Source organism: Crotalus tigris, unplaced genomic scaffold (assembly GCF_016545835.1).
Source record: "Crotalus tigris isolate CLP2741 ecotype Arizona unplaced genomic scaffold, ASM1654583v1 scf7180000024427.8105951120:4207309, whole genome shotgun sequence".
In the NCBI taxonomy this organism is placed as follows: Eukaryota; Metazoa; Chordata; class Lepidosauria; order Squamata; family Viperidae; genus Crotalus; species Crotalus tigris.
Window position 1 is genome coordinate 3,778,627 of NW_024100595.1, and position 23,057 is coordinate 3,801,683.

Sequence of the window (23,057 nt, forward strand, 5' to 3'; positions counted from 1 at the left end):
TGATGCGGGTGAAGAAGGAGAGTGCAAAAGTTGGCTTGAAACTCAACATTAAGAAAACCAAAATCATGGCATCCGGCCCTCTCAATTCCTGGCAAATAGATGGGGAAGAAATGGAGGTAGTGACAGATTTTATTTTTCTGGGCTCCAAGATCACCTCAGATGGGGACTGCAGCCAAGAAATTAAAAGACGCTTGCTCCTGGGGAGGAAAGCTATGGCAAATCTAGACAGCATACTAAAAAGCAGAGACATCACCCTGCCAACAAAAGTGCGTATAGTCCAGGCCATGCTTTTCCCAGTTGCAATGTATGGCTGTGAAAGTTGGACCATAAGAAAGGCTGAGCGCCAAAGAATTGAGGCCTTTGAACTATGGTGCTGGAGAAGACTCCTGCGAGTCCCTTGGACTGCAAGGTGATCAAACCGGTCAGTCCTAGAAGAGATCAACCCTGACTGCTCTTTAGAAGGCCAGATCCTGAAGTTGAAACTCAAGTACTTTGGCCACCTAATGAGAAGGAAGGACTCACTGGAGAAGGGCCTAATGCTGGGAAAGATTGAGGGCAATAGAAGAAGAGGACGACAGAGAATGAGATGGCTGGATGGAGTCACTGAAGCAGTAGGTGTGAATTTGAATGGACTCCAGAAGATGGTAGAGGACAGGAAGACCTGGAGGAACATTGTCCATGGGGTCGCGATGGGTCGGACACGACTTCGCAATTAACAACAACAACAGCTTTCTATCAGGAAAGGCTGAAGGTGCCATCTACCGACGGCGGCTTGTCTTGCGCTTGATTATGTGTGCGTGCGTTTGTGTGGGTGGGTGGTTTTTTTTTTTTTTTAAAGCACAAGCTTTCTCAGCGGCGCTGATTTCTGGACCGACTTTTGCGCGCACGGGAGTTGAATTTCAGATCCGCTTGGATCTGGCACGCTCGGAGCGCAATTTAGGAGAGCTGGAAAATGCAAAGCGATGCCAGTGGCGCTGCAGAGAAAGGGCCCTTCGCTGATCAGCTCCGAAGTCGCAAAGCAAAGCAGTCAAGGAATAGTTAACCCTTCACATTCCCCTCCTCTCTTCCCTCCCCCCCCACCTCCCCGTTCCCACGTGCAGCAAGACGGAAGGGGAGGGCAGGCCGTGTCTTATCCGGAGGGGGGCGATTGCGCATTTCCTGGGATTGGGGGAGTTCCCTTCCTCCGGCCCCCGACGGAAGCAAAAAAAAAAAAAAAAAAAAGGAGAGGGCTTTTGGGCATGACCCACCGGCCACCAAAGAGCATCCCGTCTTCCAAGGGGAGGTGAGTCACTCCGTTTTCCTCTGGTCCAGGTGCAACCTCCGCCCCCTCCTCACCCCACCCCCCCCTCCGGCCCCGGATGAGAATGCACGGGAGGGAATGCGCGGGCTCGCGCGGCGGCGCTGGAGAAAGGAACTCGGGAGCGAGAGAGGCGCGCGCACGCGCGTGCCCATCCCCTTTGCCGGCTCGTTGCCCACGCGGAGTCCCGAGATTGTGGCCTTCCAGCCTCGCCTCCCTTCCGCGGTCCTTCCCAGATCCGGGGAAAGCCGGCAGCCCGAACGCCTTTCCCGCCGCCGCGCCTTTCCTCCAATGGAGAGGGAACGGCGGCGCCTGCTCGTTTCATTGCCTGGCCGCTTTTCCGCCCGGCTGTGTCGGCAGGCGACGGTGCTCCCTCTCCGCCCGTTTCCCACGGGTGGGATCCCCTTCGCACCTTCCCCCGCTTACTTCGCAGGGGCCAAGACAGGACAATGATCATTGAGATCCCGCGGTTAGTCTCTCTTTCTCTCTCTCGCTCTCTCTCTCTGTGCTTCCCTCTGTGTGTATCTTAACTTGAACTCCTCCTTTCCCCGTGAGAACAGTTGCTATGGCCGGGATTTCCGAGCTTGGTATCATCTGCCTTTTCGCACCTAGTACTAAATTTAGTTTTTCTCTGGAGCTGACCCATATTTGTTTTTTCTTGTTTTGGTCCAGTTCCTTTGTTGCCTCCAAATCCGTGTGGAGCTGATCAGAACTTGATCCCTGCATTTGAGAAAGAGAGAGAGGGAGACTTTTACCTTTGCAAAGGGGCTTCTTTGCCCCCCCCCCCCCGAAAGTACGAATCACTTTAATCCCTTTAAGTAATCCGGGCAAAGCAAAATGTCGGACTTAAACCTCTAAATAGAAACAATCTGTCAGGTCTGCCATCTTTAGCTTCTTTGCTTCATTGGCATCCTGCCATTAAAAAGGGAGGGGCTGGGAAGGAATCTGGGGGAAGCAGAGGTCAGGCATGGGAATGGGAAGACAAATTGGGGTGGGGGGAGGGGAGACAAGCTGATGAGAACCAGAGGTGTAAAACTGGAATAAGCCAGTTGGCAAGCACACAGTCTGGGAACAGAATGGGAAACTATCATGGAGAGGCACCAAGTGTTATATCTTAGGAGGCAGAGTGTTGAAACAGCAAACAAGCTTATTAACTCGGAACAGAAGTAGCCCTAAAGCAGTGGTGGCGAAACTATGGCATGCGTGCCAGAGACAACACTCGGAGCTCTCTTTGTGGGCACACAGAGAGGTGTTGCTCCAGTCTTGCCTCCCCCCACGACCCCCTGCTCACCAGCAGCCCCCCTGGAGGAGAGTCGCCCCCCCCCCCGAGCGTGGCTCACACAGAGCAGGGTAGCCAAGGACATGGTAGCCAGGCAGTGTAGACAAGATTCTGCCCTCATGCCCCATCCCGCACAATTGATGCTGTGGGGTGCGGGCAGAGGGCGTGACCGCCATGGCACTGCTGGGCTGCCTGGGAAATCTGTGGTGGGCCCTGGAGGCGGTGAGTGGCCCTGCGGACAGGTGGGGTGGGGGACGGGCTGGGGGTGGGGCAGGGTGTGGAGTGGGGGCAGAGCCAGTTTTTGGGCACTCGGTCTCTAAAAGTCTCTAAAAGGTTCGCCATCACTGCCCTAAAGGCTGCTGCACAGCTATTTATACAGTTACCCTCTAGGACGGTGGCAATCAATAAGTTTAAAGTAACAGTTTCCTGCCTTAAACCTCATTATCATCTTGGAGGTAGCCAGTCTGGCTTTCAGTAACAGCAACTGTTAAACAATACAGCAAGGTAGGTCAGACATTAAGCAAGTGATTTAAAACAGTTGTGGCCAATACATTACACCAAGCATCAAAGCTGTTCCCAAAACATCAAAAAGGAATACTATTGGACGCTGATGAACTGGTCAAGGGGGGAGGGCTTGAGAAAGAGGAAAAAGTGTAACCTCTACAAGAATATTTAGATGTAGCTTAAATGTCAGACCTGCCCTGACTTAGACATTTGGGAAAGAAAGACCCCCTTTGATTTAGGCTGAAGTGATAGGTTGTTTTACTAAAGATAAGTGTTTGTAGCAAAAGTAAAGCTAGAACTGAGTATTCACGCGCAAAATTTACACAGTCTGATATGATCCATTTGTTGAGAAAGATATAGTTTATTAGAAATCAAGCTTATTGCAGTACAGATAGTCTTTGATTTACAACCAAAATTGAGTCCAAAATTTATGTTGTTAAGTGAGAAATTGGTTATGTGAGTTTTGCCCCATTTTACAACATTTGTTAAGTGAATCACTGCAGTTGTTAAATTAGTAACATGGTTGTTAACAATCTGGCTTCCCCATTGTCGGAAGGTCACAAGGCACTGCAACCGTCATAAATATGAACCAGTTGTCAAACATCTGAATGTAAATCATGTGACCACGGGGATGCTGCAATGATCATAATTGTGAAAAATGGTCACAAGTCATTTTTTTCCAGGGTGGATAATGATAGTTTTTTAAAAAATAAATAAATAAAATCGGATTCTTTTTATTTAAATCAGATTTTTTTTATTTTTATCAAATTTACTCTAAATGCTTTTGGAGTAAAAATCTATCTAAATATAGTTTTCTATTTAAGATACATTACTAATTTAGTTTGTTCAGCATGAAATGGAGCTTAGTTATATAGCACGAGGCTGTATATTCTGCAATATTTACATTTTTTGTAAACTCATTCAATGAATCCAAGCTCTGCAAGCTGAGATAACATGCACTGCATTGATACATTTACACAATTTCACATAAGATAAAGTAACCATGAGATAAATCATCAAACTAAGTTCAGCAATATTCCTTTATCCCATTGTTTTACAAATCTATGTACATTACAAACTATGATTGTTTGAAGAGAAATGCATCTATACCAGGCTCTAAGTATTTTAATTAAATAAAAGAATGAGTAGTTTTCCAACTATTTGTGATTAACCTATTAACCTAAAATCGGTTCTGATATCGCTGTTTTACTAACCTGACCACTTATTATTCGAAATAGGAAATCTTCCCTTTTGTTTGCAAATAATATTAAAGATTCTAACCACCAGCAAGAATGAGTCCTTACATTTAAAGAGCACCTGTCATTTCAGATCCATTATGGCAGTGCCTGTTAGCGTGCATCCGCTCACCTGCTGCCCGCCACGTCCCTCACCTTGTTGTGTCACTGCGGCATCACCAGCCGTCCCACTGAAGTGAATGGGACTGTCGGTGAGTGAACAGCGGGTCAGAGGAGGAGCCGCTGTGGGACAGAGATGACAGTTGCTCTTTAAAAAATTATGATTTAAATCGTGATTTGAATCGACTTAATCAAATCCGCCCTGCTTTTTTCAGTGCTGTTGTAATTTTGAATGGGCACTAAACAAACGTAAGTCGAGGGCTATCTGTATTGCAAAGCCAGAACTGAGAATCACACACCAAAATTCCTAGGTTCTCCTTTTCCCTCCCTTAACACACTCTCATTGTCGACTCCAGTGTAATCAATCGGGTTCAGGCAAGATGTTTCCATAATGGACAATCCAAGCATGGTTTAGTATGCGGCCAGCCTTTTAGCTGGGTGACCTTGAGGCAGGAAATACAGCGCTTTCATTTTCCCAAACAATTCCCCCACCTCACAATTCATGATGGTGCTGACACAAAAAGCATTGATTAAGTGTGTGTGGGCAGATCAAATCTTTTGATAGGGTACAGAAACAAATGATGCATGTTTGGGAGAATTTCTCTGGGTTTCTTCCAAGCTGGGAAGCAATCAAGATGCGGAGGCTGGCTGCTTTTGGAAAAAGATTCATTATTATTGTTCCAAAAACAATACAAGGTTTGCTTTTGGGGGCAGCTGAACCCAGACTGGCACATCAGTGAGATTTTCAGATCATATGGGTCCCTTTGTGGTGTCCTTGGTGCTCTCTGAGCTTGCTTGTTTTCTTGCAAACATTTCATTATCCTAACCAGGTAACATCATCAGTGCTAGTGCAGTGCAGTGAAGACTTAGCACTGATGATGTTACCTAGTTTTGCAAGAAAACAAGCAAGCTCAGAGAGCACCAAGGACACCACAAAGGGATCCATATGATCTGATGTCAACCTCATGTCAATCCTGAGCTACAAATATTCTCCTTCATTGGAATCCTTTGTGTCAAACATGAGATCACAAGAATGTGATATATATGTTTTATTACTACAGGGAAACAGGAAACATAGGTGGTATTTTTATGGTCAGAGGAACTTAGAAAATATTTCGTCTGTTATCTCCCTCATTAGGAAAGAACTTCCTGGCCAGGCAGAGGTGCTAAATTCCCAAGGCTTTTAAATGTTGACTGGCTCCAGCGGCCTGTCAGTGATCTATTGTCTTTAAGGAAATACTGTATTTTTTGAGTGGAGATGGGTTTCTCTGATTCCAGATCGGAAGGCTGTTAAAAAGAAGCAGATTCAAAGGCTTTTATTATCGCAAGGCATTCAGTACACATGATAGTCAGTAAACAAATGATCAATAAAATACCTTGATCACTTGTGAAGTTTGAACAGTAGAAAACATTGATTCTACATAACATTCCACAAGTGACCAATGCATGGCTTACAATACTCTTTCCCAGTTAGGTTTGAATCTTTTTTTTTTTTTTTTTTGCATATTGCAAGTGTATTCAGGACTCGTCTATGCAGATTCTCAGTCATCCAGATCATAGTTGTCCCACGGATGCTTTTTCATGAGGCAACTGGACTTTCTTGTATTCAGGACAATAGCGCTCTATTTCTAGTTGCTTAAAAACCTAGATCTCACACATATCAAAGAATTGGCATTGGCGAAGAAGCGGCGGGGGGGGGGGGACATGCTTTCTTAAAGATACAAAAGAGGGCCAGACTTAGATGTTAAAAGTGGTAGTATCACCTTTTAAAATACTAATAATGAAGTCTTAAAATGTGAGGCCACACTTAGGAGACTACACCCATTGATCAACCAAGTGTGATGGAATATGCAGGGGAGGGAGGGTGGGGGATATTAGGAGAATTGGGGGGGGGATGTCAATAGTACCACTGACACTCTTGTGGAAAAATAAAGCCTTAAAAAATATAAGGACTTTTACGAAATTCCAGAGGGTGAAAGAGAGAGATATTTATTTTTGCGCAAAAAGGTTCAGAAGTGATTTAACAATCAACAAATTTCTGAACAAGGGGGAGGGTCTAAACTAAAGCTTTATAGGTTTCTTTTTCTCAGGAACAAAGGAAGCATAGATGGAATCTTACATTGTATATGGAATCTACTTTGTGTAACATTCAGATAGTTTCTCACACGTTAGGTCCATTTCTCATGGAATACAATGAAGGCAGTTTTTACTTTTATACAATGTTTCTAAATATGCATTAGGTCATTCACATACTGTTAATACAGCTTTTGCTAACACAGCTTTCTTTCAGAGATTATGCAGACACATGATTTTTGCTTTTAGTGATTTTTCATTATTATTATTATTATACTTTATTCTTCTTTATTCTATGTTATTCTATTTCTTTCCCACATTACTCCCCCCTTTTGGAAGTTTTCCAGCTTAAACTTCCATTATTCTACCTCTGATTCCGGATCTCCTGAAGGTACCATTTTATATTCCCATAAGGCTAACATTGTTTCATGTTTTGCTGTTAATTGGGCTGTACTTTCTGAGGTCCTCCGAATCATGGCTATAAGGCAGGGGATCAAGCAAGGAATTAAAATACACCCTAGAATTAACAAGACTTTTAGGCCTACAAACCTTCATAGTTATAGCAGCCTTGTTAATTCCAGGATCCATAGCAGTGGTCTCATTGGTTCCAGACCACCATTTACCGTTTTCCCATGTCCCTGTGCATAGGAGGTCACCTACTGCTACACACGATTCTGTTTTGTTTCTTGAGTAACATACATGTCCTACCAAGTTGGAAGTGAGACCCCAATCACCATCTTTCCCACTTGTATAGGTTAAATTATTATTTTTAGACATTTCCAGTATCTTGGTATAATTTAACTCTTGTGCTTCCCACGGCCACCTTTCTCCCATGTTTGTTCCACCACACACAAAACAGTTAGACACGCCTAAAGTATGGGCAATGTCTTTTGCTAACTTAACAAAGGTATTGGTTACATGTCTAGGTACTTCAGGAATATGTAGGTTCTCCATTTCTCATAATATGACCAAAATAATGATTTTTGTTCTGGTCTTTTGGTTTCAGTTATAATTTTGACTTCTATTTCTGACATTGGGTCATAGCCATTTGTATCTATTCCTATCCCAAACATCCATTTCTTACCTTCCCACCTATTTTGTTCTAGGAACCAACTGCCATGGTGGGGGATGTCAGTAGTACCACTGACACCACAGGTAGACCTTGACCTACGACTAATCATTTAGTGACTGTTTCAAATTACAATGACATTGGAAAAAAAGTGAATTATGATCATTTTTTCATGCTTAACAACATTGCAACATCCTCTGGTCATGTGATTAAAATTTGGGCCCTCAGCAACTGGCAGGTATTTATTATGACAGTTGTACTGTCCTGAGGTCACATGATCACCATTTTTAAACCTTCCCAGCTGGCGTCTGACAAGCAAAGTGGGGGGGGGGAGGAAGCAGGTTAACAACTGCGTGATTCATTTAATAATTGCAGTTTAACAACTGTGGGCACAAAAAGGTCGTAAAATAGGATACCGTACTCAATGCTCTCCTTAGCAATAGAGATTTGGGGCTCAGTTGTGGTGGTAGGTCTACCTGTACTGCTGATGTTCCCCCTCCCCACATTTCCTTCCTGCACATACCATCCTACCAAGCAAGGATCACAATGGCTTGGACCCCCCAAAAAAAGATCTCTCAAGGTGGATAGTAAATTTAGCTTTAAAGCAGAAGCCTCGGCAGGAGGCCGAAAGTGGCCAAAATGGTACTTGCAACTGTGGTGTTCAAGCACCGCCTTCTTTATTGTGTTACAAGCGTAATGCATGAAACCGAGGGCAGGGTTTTGATTGTAGGGTCATGGCCTACATCTTGATATTTTTACCGTACCCCATCAACATCCCTGAGCAGAATACTAGTGACTGTAAGGGTGCTCCAGGAGTCTGTAGTATCCGGTTCTGTACTGTTGGAGGTCTTGTGGCTTCTTGCCTGAAAATGCTCTACAGGTAGTCCTTGACTCATGACCGTTCATTCAGTGACTGTTGGTAGTTATACTACAATGCTGAATGAATGGTGGTTATGACTGGTCTTTGAAATTCTGGCTGGCCCAGCATCTCTGGTCATATGACTTTGTTGTAGGTGCTGGGCAATGGGTTTGTGCAGGTTGTTGCAAGAGGTTGCAAGTTAACATAATAATAATAATGATGATGATGGTGATGATGATGATGATTTTGGAAGGGATCTTGGAAGTCATCTAGTGCAACCCCCTGCTTAGGCAGGAAACCCTATACCAGTGGTGGCGAAGCTATGGCACGTGTGCCATGCCCCAGAGATGGTGAGGGACTGGCCCTTGCTGCCCTGGCCCCACCCAGTCTGCCATGACCACCGCGGCCACACCCACCAGCACCTGGTGATAAATAAGTGGGTTCTGGGTTGCAGTTTGGGCACTGGGTCTCTAAAAGGTTCGCCTATACCATTTCAGACAAATAGCTGTCCAGTCTCTTCTTAACAACTTCCAGTGTTGGAGCATTCACCGCTTCTGGAGGCAGGTTGTTTCATTGGTTAATTGTTCTAACTGTCAGGAAATTTTTCCTTAGTTCTAGGTTGCTTCTCTCCTTGATTAGTTGCTGGGATAGGTTTTCCCATTTGCACACCTTCCCTCAGCCCCTCTGTGTTTACACTGGCACTCCTAGACCCTTGATCGTTCTAGCAATAGCAATAGCAATAGCATTTAGACTTTTTTGTGCACCCCTCCTTGTACCCTCTCACACCCACAACCTGCACTATGCCTGTCATGCATTCTGTCACACTCTTTGCACATTATCTTGCTCCTTCCCTGTCTTGTTCTATGGCCCCATTGTTTAGCAAAAGAAATTCTGGCCCAATTGTTGTAAGTTGAGGACTACCTGTATGTTTTTTTTTTTTCTTGGTTCACAATTGCCAACGTTTTTTAACCAGAGACATTTCCTTTTTTCCCCTTCAGCTGGTTGGAAGAATCCTCTTCATCTCTTTTCTGAAGGATGTTATTCATGGGGAAAACATAAACTAAGTCCTGAAAATAAGCAAGAGGTGACAACCTCTGCTTCTCGAGGAAGCGGACTTCCTAGTAAATTCTAAGCCAGTTGCTTCAGTTCTCTGCTTTCTCTAAATTAAAGTGGAAATGGAGAAGTGTTCACCTCCTGTTGGGACAATTAAGGAGTTCCTAAATTGCTCACCATCCTGGAAAGACTGCATGGATCTAAGTGGAACGATTGTGAAGCCCCAATACTGGGAAGTCTGGCAGCAGGTCCTCCTACCGACTCCACATTACAAAGTGACAGATGCAACCCCTCCCAAGGTAATGCTGGACGACATCCAGATTTGTGTGGTCTCCCTTGAAAATTCTTCCAACTCCTTTAAAGAGAAGGAGGCCAACACTGAGGGGATGGTTGGAATTGATTGTGTGATTACTGTTGAAGAAGAAGTTGAAGTCCAAGGGAAGTCCTCACCAGAATCTAGGATTGAGCTCAGAGATGATATCAAGATTTGCATTGTGCCTGAATTACAAGATGAGGCCCCATTTATGGTTAAAGATGGAGGGAGGACCAAGGGCGTCACAAACCCTGTTAAGGATAGAGGCCTCTCCAGAGTTGAAAAGGCCACTCAGACTGAAGTCACCCAGATGGAGATGGCTAAGATATGTGAGGACTATATTCAGAAAGCAGAAGGAGCCAAGGTCACCTTATGGGACAATCATCAGGCCAGTGTGGTTTCCAGAAACAACCCAAGAGATTCTGAAGGTGGGATGATCCACTTAAGAGAGCCTGATGGAATAGGAGAACCTGAAGAGGCAGCTTGCAATACTCTCACAGATGGAGACAAGGGAGATGAGGAGGAAGAAGAGACAGCCATCTTGAAAAAAGGAGGTATTGTCATGGAGAGTGCCCGCCAGAGTTTCCGCTGGTACTGTTACCCAGAAAGTGAGGGACCCCGAAAAGCTTACAGGCAACTGTTGGACCTTTGCCATCATTGGTTGAAACCAGAGAGACATAGTAAGGAACAGATTCTAGAACTGCTGGTCCTGGAACAATTTTTGGCTATCTTGCCCAAGGAAATACAGAGTTGGGTATGGCAGCAGCACCCAGAAAGTTGTGTGCAAGCTGTTGACTTGGTGGAAAACTTTCTGACAGGACTTTCTGTGCTTGAGAGACATGGGAAAAAGGTGAGGGGTCTTAAAGACCGTTGGCTGTGAGGCGTAGTGTTTTACTATTAACCCATTTGGGTAGTTTAGAGAGTGGTGATGCTAGAATCGCTATTTGAGGTTAAAAAACAACCTATCAGCGAGGAAAGGGAATTCCCAAAGACTGAAGATCAGGTCTTCAATTTTTCAGACTGAAGAACTCTGGAGAAGCAGGAACTTATATAGGGAGGCCTGGATTGCTATTGGATCATCTGGGTCACCTGACTCTTTGGAGTTCTTCAGTGATCCCCAATGATGTGCCCTTGACAACGCATCACATTCATCTTTTTTGTGGCAAACCATCCTATTTCTAAAAATTCATCCTTGAAATAAGGATTAATAGCCACTCACCTCGCAGGGTTGATGTTGTGGGGAAGATGGGTGTGTTGGATATGTTCACTGTCTTGAGATATTTGTAGAAATAATAAAGGCAGAATACAAATAAGTTGATATAACAAAGGGATGCACTGATGCTTACAGTAGCCTTGACTGAGGTGGCTTTATAAATTCATAAACAAATGAAATTGTTCTCCTTTTCTTATGCTGCAGGACTATAATAGATCGATATGTATTCTTTGGACTTCTGTCAATATTTCTAATTTTTGTCATTTAAATGATATGAGGAATGATGCATGATTTAGTGATTCTGTCTTAGTATAAATAATGTATATGCTATTCCTTCATTTGAATGCAAGATTTAAATCACATCTTCGGCACTTAGAATGTAGTAACTTCTGCCTTCTCAAAGAATCATTATAACATGTCTGTGACTAAATTTGTTTAGCGACTGTTCAAAGTTACAACAGCGCTGAAAAAAAGTGACTTAGACCAACCCTTACGCTTACTATATGACTGTCGTACCCTCCCAACAGTAACATCTTTAAAATTTGGATGCTTGTCACTTGGCGTGTATTTATGAGGGTTGTAACATCCCGGGGTTACGTGATCGCCATTTGGGATTTTCCCAGCTGGCTTCTGACAAGCAAAGACAATGGAGGAAGCCAGATTCACTTAATGACCATGTAATTTACTTAACAACTGCAGGGAATTGTTTAACGCTCTGGCAGAACAAAATCTTAAAATTGAGTGTGACTCACCTAACAACCGACACTGGTCCCAATTGTGGTCATACTGCACCCAGTTTTGGTCACCATAATGTAAAAAAGATGTTGAGACTCTAGAAAGAGTACAGAGAAGAGCAACAAAGATGATTAGGGGACTGGAGGCTAAAACATATAAGGAAAGGCTGCTAGAATTGGGTATGTCTAGTTTAATGAAGAGAAGGACGAGGGGGGACATGATAGCAGTATTCCAATATCTCAGGGGCTGCCACAAAGAAGAGGGAGTCCAGCTATTTTCCAAAGCACCTGAAGGCAGGACAAGAAGCAACGGGTGGAAACTAATCAAGGAGAGAAGCAACCTAGAACTAAGGAGAAACTTCCTGACAGTTAGAAAAATTAACCAGTGGAACAACCTGCTTCCAGAAGCGGTGAATGCTCAAATGCTGGAAGTTTTTAAGAAGAGACTGGACAGCCATTTGTCCAAAATGGTATAGGGTTACCTATACTTGATGACCTCCAAGGTCCCTTCCAACTTTATTATTATTATTATTGTTGTTGTGGTTGTTGTTGTTATTATTATTATTATTATATTGAGGACAAGACGTAGTGATCAGTTGCAACAGCTGATAGTTTCCCTTTGAAGCAGAGGTGGTTCTTGATTTATGTCCACAATTAAGCCCGAAATTTGGATTGCTAAACAACACAGTTGTTAAGTGAGTTTTGCCCCATTTTACAACTTTTCTAGCCACAACTGTCAAGCGAACCAATGCAGTTGTGAAGTTAGTAGCAACTTAGTAACAACAACTAAGTGAATGGCTTCCCTGTTGACTGAAGTTTGTCAGAAAGTTGCAAAAGGTGGTCACATGACTCTGGGACACTACATAAATACGAGCAAGCGTCCACATTTTGATCACATGACCATAGAGGTACTTCAAAGGTCATAAGCGTGAAAAACAATCCTTATTCACTTTTTTTCCATTGCTGTTGTAACTTCCAAATGAATGGCTGTAAAGTCGAGGACTATCTGTTCAGGATGAGGTCTCAATTATTCAACATTTGAATGGTTTCAGGCTCTGGTGACTTTTGAAGAGGTGTCCATGTATTTCTCAGAGGAAGAATGGAGACTCCTAGATGAATCTCAGAGGAAGATTTTCACAAAAGTGATGCTGGAGAATTATGAGAAGGTCCGAGCATTGGGTGAGAGTTGGACAGGACTGGGGAATTGTAACGGGCTGGGAGAATAAACCTGAGGGACAGTGCTTCTTAATCTTGACCACCTGGACTTCAACTCCCAGAATTCCCCAGCCAGAGAAATCTGAGTCCAAGGCAGGCATGGAGGTGGAGAAATTGACCCTTCCACATTCTCTGGAATGCCAAGTCAAGGAAGAGATGCTTTCACACTTGCAATATTCCGTTAGTATAACCTTACAATCACTATAAGCTTAGAACAGTATTAGTATTATTTTCCTGATCTGGACTGCTCTGAAGGGCTGTCAAAAAGAGACTTATGTTTTATATCAGGGGTCTTCAAACTGGGCCCTTTTACGACTTGTGGGAGTTGAAGTCCACAAGTTGTAAAAGGGCCAAGTTTGAAGACCCCTGTCTTATATAATGTTGTGGCCTAAACCTGGCTCACTTAATCAAATCACTTAGCAAATTAAGCATGCAAATACATTCAGAATATGCTTAGCTCTGCAAAGCTTTGCCTGTTTGGGGCCAGTTCTGAGCAAAAGCAGAACCAGAGCTTATATACTTTTGGTCTGTTATATTATCAAGACAAAACAAGACAAGATAGACACCATGCAAATTAGGCTGACTTTGGAAGGTTTTTGCTAAAGCCTTCCATGTAAACATATTTATCCTTTCCTACCAGGGTAGCATAGCAGTCATACGATCTCTGAGATATGGTTGGTGAATATATGACGTGTGTTGGGCTACCTTTTACCACCACAATAATAAAATCACTGAGCCGCAAACCATAGCCAGATAGCTTCTAAGGCAGAGTTCCCCAACCATTCCGGCTTTGCGGATGGGAGAGGGGGAGCCACAAAAGTGGCGGGCATGCGCATGAGCCCAGCTCCATTTGTGCGAGTGGTGGGCATGCACACCTGCTGCTTGCACGAATGGAGCAAGTGTGTACGTGCTCGCCCGCTGCTCGCAGAAGTGGAGATGTCTGCATGCTTGCCCGCCACCTCCGCAGCCCGGTTTCAAATGGCCCAAGGCCTGGTAGTGGCCTGGTAGTAGGTTGGGGACCCCTGTTCTAAGGGAGAAGCTGCTGATTGGTTCCTTCACCATAGGTTTGAGCCTATAGCTGTACATAGTGTGGCCACTGAAAATCAGAAGTTGGGTTTAACTTGTGCTGTTGAAACATTCTAACTCAGTGGTTCTCAACCTTTTTAATGCTGCGACCCCCAACTGGTCGTAAGTCAAAGACTACTCAACCGGTCGTAAGTCGAGGACTACTCAACTGGTACAGCACCGTTTGCAGAATGGGACTTTTGGCGGGCTCAGCAGGGCAGAGACAGCCTGGACAATTCCTATTGGCTTTTGAAAGCCAATAGAATTAGACTCTATTCAAGAGAGTCTATTCCAGTGTTTCTCAACCTTGGCAATTTTAAGGCATGTGGACTTCAACTCCCAGAATTCCACAGCCAGCATTGCTGGCTGTGGAATTCTGGGAGTTGAAGTCCACATGCCTTAAAATTGTCAAGGTTGAGAAACACTGGTCTGTTCTATTGGCTTTCAAAAGCCAATAGAATAAAAGGGAGTAGCACAGCTAAGGAAAAGGGGAAAAAAATGACGGACTGCGTTGTTTGGCAACCCCCATGAAATGGTCTTTCGACCCCAAATGGGGTTCCGACGCCAGGTTGAGAACCACTGTTCTAACTAGACAAGCAGGCAGGTTTGGGTTTTGGGTAAATTGTTCTCAGGTGCTCATCTTTAAGATGTTTTGCATTTTTTTTTTAAAAAAAATAACTTCCTCCCCCTCTTCCTTTTTTATTGATAGGATTTCCCACCTACAATCCAGATCTCATCTTGAAAATGGGGAGAAACGAGAACCAAGAACTGGAGAAGCACCAACCTCACCACCTTGCTGAAGGTGCATCTCCAGAAGTCACGGGTGAGGAAAAGTTTTATTCTGACTTGACTTGATTTACTGAGTTTCTCAACCCTGGAAAGCCTGTCCCATGGGGAGGTGTGCAGCAGCTACACGAGGGCGTGACATCTCTTCCGGGAAAGAAATCTTCAAAGGGGTTGATATTTATTTATTTAGTGCAGGGCTTTTCAACCTTTTCACCCATTGTGCCACTTTTAGGATATGGCAATATCCAAGTACCACCAGTCGCCTAGCAAGGTGTCAAAAACTTGATGACTCCCCCCCCCCCAAAAAAGGAAAAAAGTGATAACGTACAGGTAGTCCTCGACTTACAACAATTCACTTAGTGCCTGTTCGAAGTTACAATGGCACTGAAAAAGTGCCCCCCAAGTTACAGCCAAGCAAGACACCTGCCTGCCCACCTGGCAGCGCTCTTCCCCCTGTCCGAGGTTTTCATTGTTGTGAGCATTTCTGTTGAGGATTGGCAGCGGGGGTGGGGTGGGAGGTTGTTTGTTTTTTTATTCCCCCCCCATCTGCTGGGTGGTTGCAGCAGGTTTTGATCACTTCACATAACCCTGGGACACAATAAATATGAATCAGTTGCCAAGCATCTGAATGTAAACTACAAGACCCTGGAGATGCTGCAACATTCCAGCTGATGGGGGTTCTTCTGGATTCAGCAGAAGCACCAGGATCAGCGCCGAGCTCCAGCTGGAGCCTGGCGCTGATCCTGGCGCTTCCGCTGAGCCCTGGCAGCCCTACAGCTCCAGCCATCTCTCGCTCAGGCTTGTGCGGTGCTGCCACCGGTTCAGCTCATTCCCCTCCCTTGCTACTTTTCTAGGATGGTCGCATATCACCTGCCAGGTGCCAATGTAGCACAGGTGGTACCCATACCACTGGTTGAAAAGCCCTGATTTAGTGTATGGGATGAAGCAATTGGGTAAAATTATATAGAAGGAGCTCATAATGCTATGGTACACGTAGGATGGAAACATGGAGTCAATTTTGTAAGGTTTGAAGAATTCAAGAAGTTAGATGTAAGTTATAGATCACATCGCACTTGTGTCAGAAGCTCCGAGGTGCTTCTGGGTTGAAAGGATTAGCCGGTGACATCGCTGCTGCCCGGTGTGTGTGTGTGTGTGTGTGTGTGTGTGTGTGTGTGTGTGTAAATGCACACTTGGAGGCTCTTTTCATTTCTCCTGCAGGAGCTGGAGCAAAGGACTGGAGCTCATCCTACCCCAGATCTCGAACCCAGCATTTTAACCACGAGCGCAAATGTGCTCCTTTAGTTACAGATTACATTTTAAAATGTATAGCATAAGTGTTCTATATATTTTTATCTAGGCCAGTGGTTCTCAACCTGTGGGTCGGGACCCTATTTGGGGTCGAACGACCATTTCACGGGGGTCGCCAAACAACACAGTCGGCCATTTTTTCCCCCTTTTCCTTAGCTGTGCTACTCCCTCTTGAATAGAGTCTAATTCTATTGGCTTTCAAAAGCCAGTAGGAATTGTCCAGGCTGTCTCTGCCCTGCTGAGCCCGCCAAAAGTCCTATTCTGCAAACAGTGCTGCACCAGTTGAGTAGTCCTTGACTTACGACCTGCTGAGTAGTCCTCGACTTACGACCGATTGGGGGTCGCAGCATTAAAAAGGTTGAGAACCACTGATCTAGGCCATTTACCCAATTAAGCGCAGTTATTTGTTAGTTGGAGAAAGTCTGCTTTCCCTCAAATGGCAATAGTCATTGATAGTGATTGATATATTGTGGAGCCTGGGATAGTTTTTTTAATTAATGGTTTGCTATGGGCTGGGTTTTGCCCAACAGTGGAAGTAAATGCTGGTTTTCAGCAAAATCTCACTGGCTCAAGGTTGACTCAGCCTTCCATCCTTCTGAGGTAGGTAAAATGAGGACCCAGATTGTTGGGGGCAATGTAAATATATATATACATTGCTTACTGGTGTACACCGCTTAGAGAGTGCTTGCACTTAAAGCGGTATATAAATCTCATAAATAAATAAATAAATAAATAAATAAATAAATAAAACTGTTGTAAACCAAGGTCACGTGACCCCAAGGTGCTGCAAAGAGATGTCAGTGCAGCCTGGTTGCCAAGCACCCAGTTCAATCATGTGACTGCAAGGAGGGGTGACCGTCGGAATTGAGAATCCGAGTAGTAAGTAGTCTCTTGGTAGGTCTGTCATAACTTTGAATGGTCGCTAAGCAACCAGTCATAAGCTTGAGGACTACATGCATGTGAAGGCAGAGGTTTAGCAGGAATTAGTTTCGTGTTGACTGGAATTTCAGAGCCATGGAAAAGAACGGTGCTCCAGGTTGAATATACTTCTTACTTTTTTTTTTTTTTCCCTTTCCCCTTTAAAGGAGAGTTGGAGTTTTCAGATGAGAAGGGGGAGCTGGCCACCTGGAGGGAAGACATCCTGCTATCTGGGCCAACTTCTCCAAGGCCTTTCGACAGTTGTGATGCCACCGTCAAGGGCAGAAGGCAGAAGGCAAGGTCCCGTTGGCAGCAAACCGTGCCAAGCTTTGCATGCCCAGACTGTGGCAAGGCGTTCCTTTCCAAAGCGGACTTGGCTCGGCACCAGTGGTACCACTCCCAAAAGAAGCCCTACCAGTCCTTGAGCCGTCCCAAGAGCTTTGCCAAGCCCTCCCAACTGGCCCGGCACCAACCTCGTCAACCTGGAGAGTGTAAGTGCGCCAAGTGCGGGAAGCGCTTTAGGAATCGCAACGGCCTGGCGCGCCACCAAGCGATCCATTCGGCCAAGCGACCTTTCCACCGCCATGCTCACCACAGGGGCTTCTCCTTCAATTACAATCTGCGCCAGAACCAGAACCAGCAGGTACCTGCAGCCGAGCCCGTCTTTCACTGTCCTGAGTGTGGGAGGCAATTCACTCGCCGCTGTAACCTTATCCAGCATTCTCGGATACATCAATATCAGCGGCAGCCGCAAGGAAAGCAGGAGGTGGACCACTACCCTGGAGACCAAACCCAATGACGTGAGGGAGGGTCAGGTTGGGCACTGTGCACAGCAGCAGAGTTGGGGGGGGGGTCTCTGTTCTGGGAACCCTGAAAATAAAGAGGAGGTGGAACTTTGGCTAGGGGACAGGTGATGATGGCAGAATTTTTTTCTTCTTCTTCCTAACAATTTCCTCCAAGGGCAGGATCTGCTTCCCCCCCCCCCCAAATCAACTGAGTATTGATCTACTGGTTGTGATAGGAATTGACCGACTGGCTTGTCACCCGAGCCTGACATCGTAATAGTGATGATTGCAGATAGAATGAGAGATTTGATGGTGGAGATGATGGCCTTTGACTTGTCCAGGATGGAGAGCTGTTCCACCAGATCAGCTGGGTGGACTCTTCTAATCTGAATCTCCAACCCACCAGGGAGACTCTGCAGACGTTCAATAGGAATTCCAGCTTTTCTCAAGACCAGGCAATCCATATTGCAGAGCACCATGAAGCATGTTGAGAATGCTTGTTTGTCCAACCTAATGCTTGTGTTTTTGGCCAAACCCATACAGGTCTGGAATTGTCCCCAAAGTTTTGGGCAGTATTTGAACAATGACCCCAGAGAACTTAGAGGACCATTGATTCATTCCTATGGACAAATATCCGTTCTTGGGTAACAAATGTGAATACAGCTGCAGAGACTATTCTAGCATCGGCAGGACCAAAACCAATCCCAAGTTTTGGCATCTGCTTCTGAACAGAATACCTGTGTCTTCTCACCTGAACCCGTGACGACGATCTTGTTAATTCAGTGTTTCTCAACATTGGTGGCTTTTTAAGATGTGTGGACTTCAGCTCCCAGAATTTCCCAGCCAGCCTTTTAAAGCCTCGAGCTGGAGGTTGACACCAAGATTGAAAGCCATTGTTGTAACCTATCCTGACTGGTGAAAAAATCTGGGCAAGTTGGACTGCAGGAAGTCTTAGTTATAATGGGCTTCGGATACTTGACATGGATGGTCCAGGTCAGGGGTAGACAACCTTGACTCTTTTATGACTCGTGGACTTCAACTCCCAGAATTCCTGAGCCAGCATGGCTCAGCATGGAAACTCTCCCTTTCCCCTCAGCATGGCTAGCTCAGGAATTCTGGGAGTTGAAGTCCACAAGTCATAAAAGAGCCAAGGTTGCCTACCCCTGGGCTAGGTTGACCTAAGCCAATTTTGATTTGTGATGATTTGTGACTTTGACTGGAATGTGGGGTTGCTGACATTTTTTTTTAATTGCTACAGTGGAAATATTTATGTTTGGATTTGAGAAAGCATCGCTTCAATAGAAGCAAAATGGAAAAAGGAGATAGATAGGTAAAAAATCTAGATGGCCCCCACTTGTAATAATTTGTAAATAGTTTTCTCGTCCAAAGATTTATTCAGGTTCACTCTCAGAAATACAAGGAACAAACAGTGGTGCCAGATCTTGTTCTGATTTTGTTTGTCGTTCAGGCTTGGCTTTGCTTCCCATTCAAATGAAAAAGGGACACCCTGATTATACAACTTGCATTACCCATTTGTCTTCCATCAATTATCTTACGGTTATTTTCCCCCATCAGGATTGGAGGAAGTTGAAGGTTGTCATAGATCACCTCTAGAGCAAGGGTCCCCAATCCCCGGTCCGTGGACCAGGACTGGGCCACGGAATGCCAGCAATCGGTCTGCACAAACAAGCAAAGCCCCATCTGCAAGATGCAGGCAGCACACAAAATCACGCACCCTCCGATCCGTGGAAAAACCTTTCTCCACGGAACCGGTCCCTGGTGCCCAAAAGGTTGGGGGCCTCTGCTCTAGAGCTTGGTTGTCAATCCTGTCAAATGGAGAAAAGCACCAAGTTCCTATTGGCCATCTATGCATTCAATTGGAATATTCATAATGCCAGAGACTTTTCAGAGAGCCAGCATCAAATAAATATAGACTAAGCTTTACACTAATGTGTGGTCAGCATTTCATAACTGGACTGCAACATCCAGATGACTGCTAGATGGCAGCAAGAGTTTTCTGTATCTCCTTGTTGCCCTCTACTGCAGGTTTTTGCAGATCGAATAAGTCAGGGGTTCCCAACACTCGGTTTGCAGCCCAGTGCCGGGCTGCAGCTGATTCGGGACTGGGTTGCAGTGGTGGGCGAGCGAGTCTGTGCGCACACAAAGCTGCATTTATGAAAGTGGCACAAACGCACACGTGAAACTATCCCTTTACCTGCTCCTACCACCTCTGTTGGTCTGCCAAGCTGGAAAGCTCGGAAACTGCTGGAATAAGTTATGTGAACATGGATAAGTTCCACATACAAAATACTTCTCTGGTCAGGGGGGTCCTGATGCAGAATGCACATTGAGGAAGGCCTTTTTCTTTCCTGTTTGCAAAGACTGTACATCCATGCTGTTACTGTTCTCTCAAGGGTTGGGAAAATTGCAGGTTTTTCTATATATAGGAAAGTGGAGGAAAAGGGAGCATTTGTCTATGCAGTTCCACCCTTCCCCAACCACTGCCTGGTCTTTATTGAAATTAAGAGTTTTTGAAATCTATGAAAAAAGATAACCTACTGGAGGAGCTACCTACAGTAATATTTCTGTACTGCATAATCTTTTTCTCCAGCCTGCTTTCTCTGTTAGTGGAGCTAGAGATCATTAATGAAAAACTCCAATTATTCCCAGACTGGGCTTTATCTACTGTAAATTCTCTCCAGTTTTAGCCAAATGGAGAAGAATGTGAGTTTTGTGTCTTTTGAACAGTGATGTTTATGGGCTAGTTAATTATATAAAAGAAAAATAAAATCTATTTTTTTTTATTCGCTGCCGTGACTTTTCTGGAAGAAGCAGGAGGGCTAAGGCGGACCTATAACATAAAAGGATGAATTGTGGCACAATTCGTGACCCAATGTGCCGTTGCAGCCTCTAACCAGAAAGCTTGTAAGCCTGTGACCTCTTGCAAAACCTTTGGAGTCGGTTCTACTTAATGGCTATACCAGTGGTCTTTTATGACTGGAAAGAAACCAGTTCAAAATCTTGGGTTGGTTCACACATTTTGCAACCTCAGATTTGTGCAGGTGAGCATCTGTTTCAGCATCTGGATGGTGGGCATTGTTTAGCAGGAGGGCACAATTTGTGCTACATCAGAAAATCCACTAAAACAGGGTGACATCACAGCCTCTTCATCAACTCCTATTTGTAGTGGCTGTTGGAAGAATGTCAAGCAGAGGTCTCATCTAGTGATGATGGTCAGGGTGATACAATCCGTTCAATTGTGTCCAATTTTCTGTGATCCTCTAGATCAGTGGTGGCGAACCTATGGCACAGGTGCCAGAGGCGGCACTCAGAGCCCGCTCTGTGGGTACTCGCGCCGTCGCCCCAGTCCTAGGCCTTCAGCTGGGTTTTATAAAACTTTTTCACTTTAGGCCTCCGCCATGTGCAAAAAAAAAAAAAAAAAAAGGTTCAATCAGTCAATTTCAACTTCTCATGGAAAAAAAAAGATCTTGCAAAGCTGGAATTGATTGATTGAACTTTTTAGTCCCACCCAGCCTGCTGTTACCACCACAGCCATGCCCAGCCAGTGGGCCACACCCAGCCAATGGGCCACACCCAGCCAATGGGCCATACCCACCCGGCACTCGACGATGCATAAGTGGGTTTGGGGTTGCAGTTTGGGCACCCAGTCTCTAAAAGGTTCGCCATCACTGCCATAAATGCATCCTATATCCTGGAAAATGTTAGGGGATAGGGAAATGAAACGTATTTTTGCAAAAAGCTGGGGCTTGGAAATTCCTGGCATTGGTGTAAAGCAAAGTGCTTACCAACTAAAAATGTAATTAAATGCTCTTGAGGAGCGTGCTTATAGGTATGATTGTGTAATTACAAATTAGTTTCTTCATATAGCCTGGGGATAAATATTGCAAGCACAGCAGTTTTTAACACTCGAAATGGAAAAATGTAAGCAGTGCTATAGCATGTTGATCAAATTATAAAAATAGGTTTTGCCCATGGATAAACTAGAGGAGAAGCAGGCTGAAAGGCTAACCCCAACCATTAAGTTTAAATGTAGTTTATTTTGGTGTGATTTTTTTTTCCCCAACAAACAAGGCAGATTCAACAGATACTGTTCCAGGAAAGCATCTATGCTTCTCCAGCTCTGACATCTGTGATAGCAGCCAGAAATACAACAGGGGTATCTTTTTCCAGCCCAGCAACATTGATTTGGTTCTGCTCTATAAATTTCTTCTGATAGTTAGGCAACAAGAATAGTCAATTGCAAAAGGCATCTTGGAACAGCTTAGAATAGATCCTTCAATGATACCTTTAAACAATAACTGCCTATTCTTGGTCATTGAGAAGGACTTGATTGATGGACAAAAATGCCAAATCCAATCTAAAAATATGGCTGTGTGATCAACATAAGGGCCTATACAAGTTATAGGCCTTATAGTCACAGAAAAGAACAGGGATGAGATCCAGAACTCTTATACATTTAGTCGATAAATCATATGCTTGCAAAAATATAGGCCCAATATCCTTTATGTTTCTGCTAAATAACAGTCGCACACGTAAACGTGATAAATATGGTTCCACAAAACAGTGACAACACCGAACTTCCAGTTTTATGATTATTGTAAACTTGTTTATTTACCAATATTTTATTCTTCACCCACTCTCTTCAGTTTTTTCTCTTCTTTTTGCAGCCAATGATTTTGTTCCTTCAGTCTTTTTATAAATAATACCTGGTTTGTGCTTTATTGCACAGCAGCTGGAAATTCTAGGTCCATACACTACTCTGAAAATAAAAAATAAATATTTGAAAGAAAATTAAAGCAAGTGTCATTTATAGAAAACTACAAGTCGGCATCCAGAGAGTTAGGAGGGATCAAGTTTGTCTTAAAGGAGACTTAGTGGTCTAGCACAGTGTTTTCAACTTTGGCAACTTTAAGATGTAGCGATTTCAACTCCTAGAATTCCGTCGGTCTAGTTTGTTCCAGGATCTCCTGGTGGTCTTCCATCCAAATATTAACTTGATCTGATCTTGCTTAGTTTGTGTGAGAGCATGCAGGGTCAGTGGGGGAGTGCCTCCTGATGCAGCATCACATTGAGACAGGCATATTATTCCAAACCTTCCCATTTGAATTCGTAGGAATGACAAAAAGCATTGGCGCTGAATTGCATAGAGCAAAGATATTGCTCAGAGCCTCCTTTCACAAACCTGGGGACTCCCCATATCGATTTCTTGC

General features: G+C 44.4%; 1 protein-coding gene across 1 annotated transcript in view; it reads left to right on the top strand.

The window, feature by feature from the left end:
- Positions 1–623: 623 nt before the first annotated feature.
- Positions 624–23,057, top strand: part of LOC120302203 (zinc finger protein 850-like) — a 37,368-nt gene continuing 14,934 nt past the window's right edge. The window contains exons 1-5 of the mRNA XM_039330280.1: positions 624–1,282; positions 9,435–10,652; positions 12,802–12,928; positions 14,739–14,852; positions 17,209–17,839. Of these exons, the coding sequence (XP_039186214.1) occupies positions 9,612–10,652; positions 12,802–12,928; positions 14,739–14,852; positions 17,209–17,839 (1,913 nt within the window). The 5' untranslated portion in view covers positions 624–1,282; positions 9,435–9,611. The remainder of the gene's footprint in view (positions 1,283–9,434; positions 10,653–12,801; positions 12,929–14,738; positions 14,853–17,208; positions 17,840–23,057) is intronic.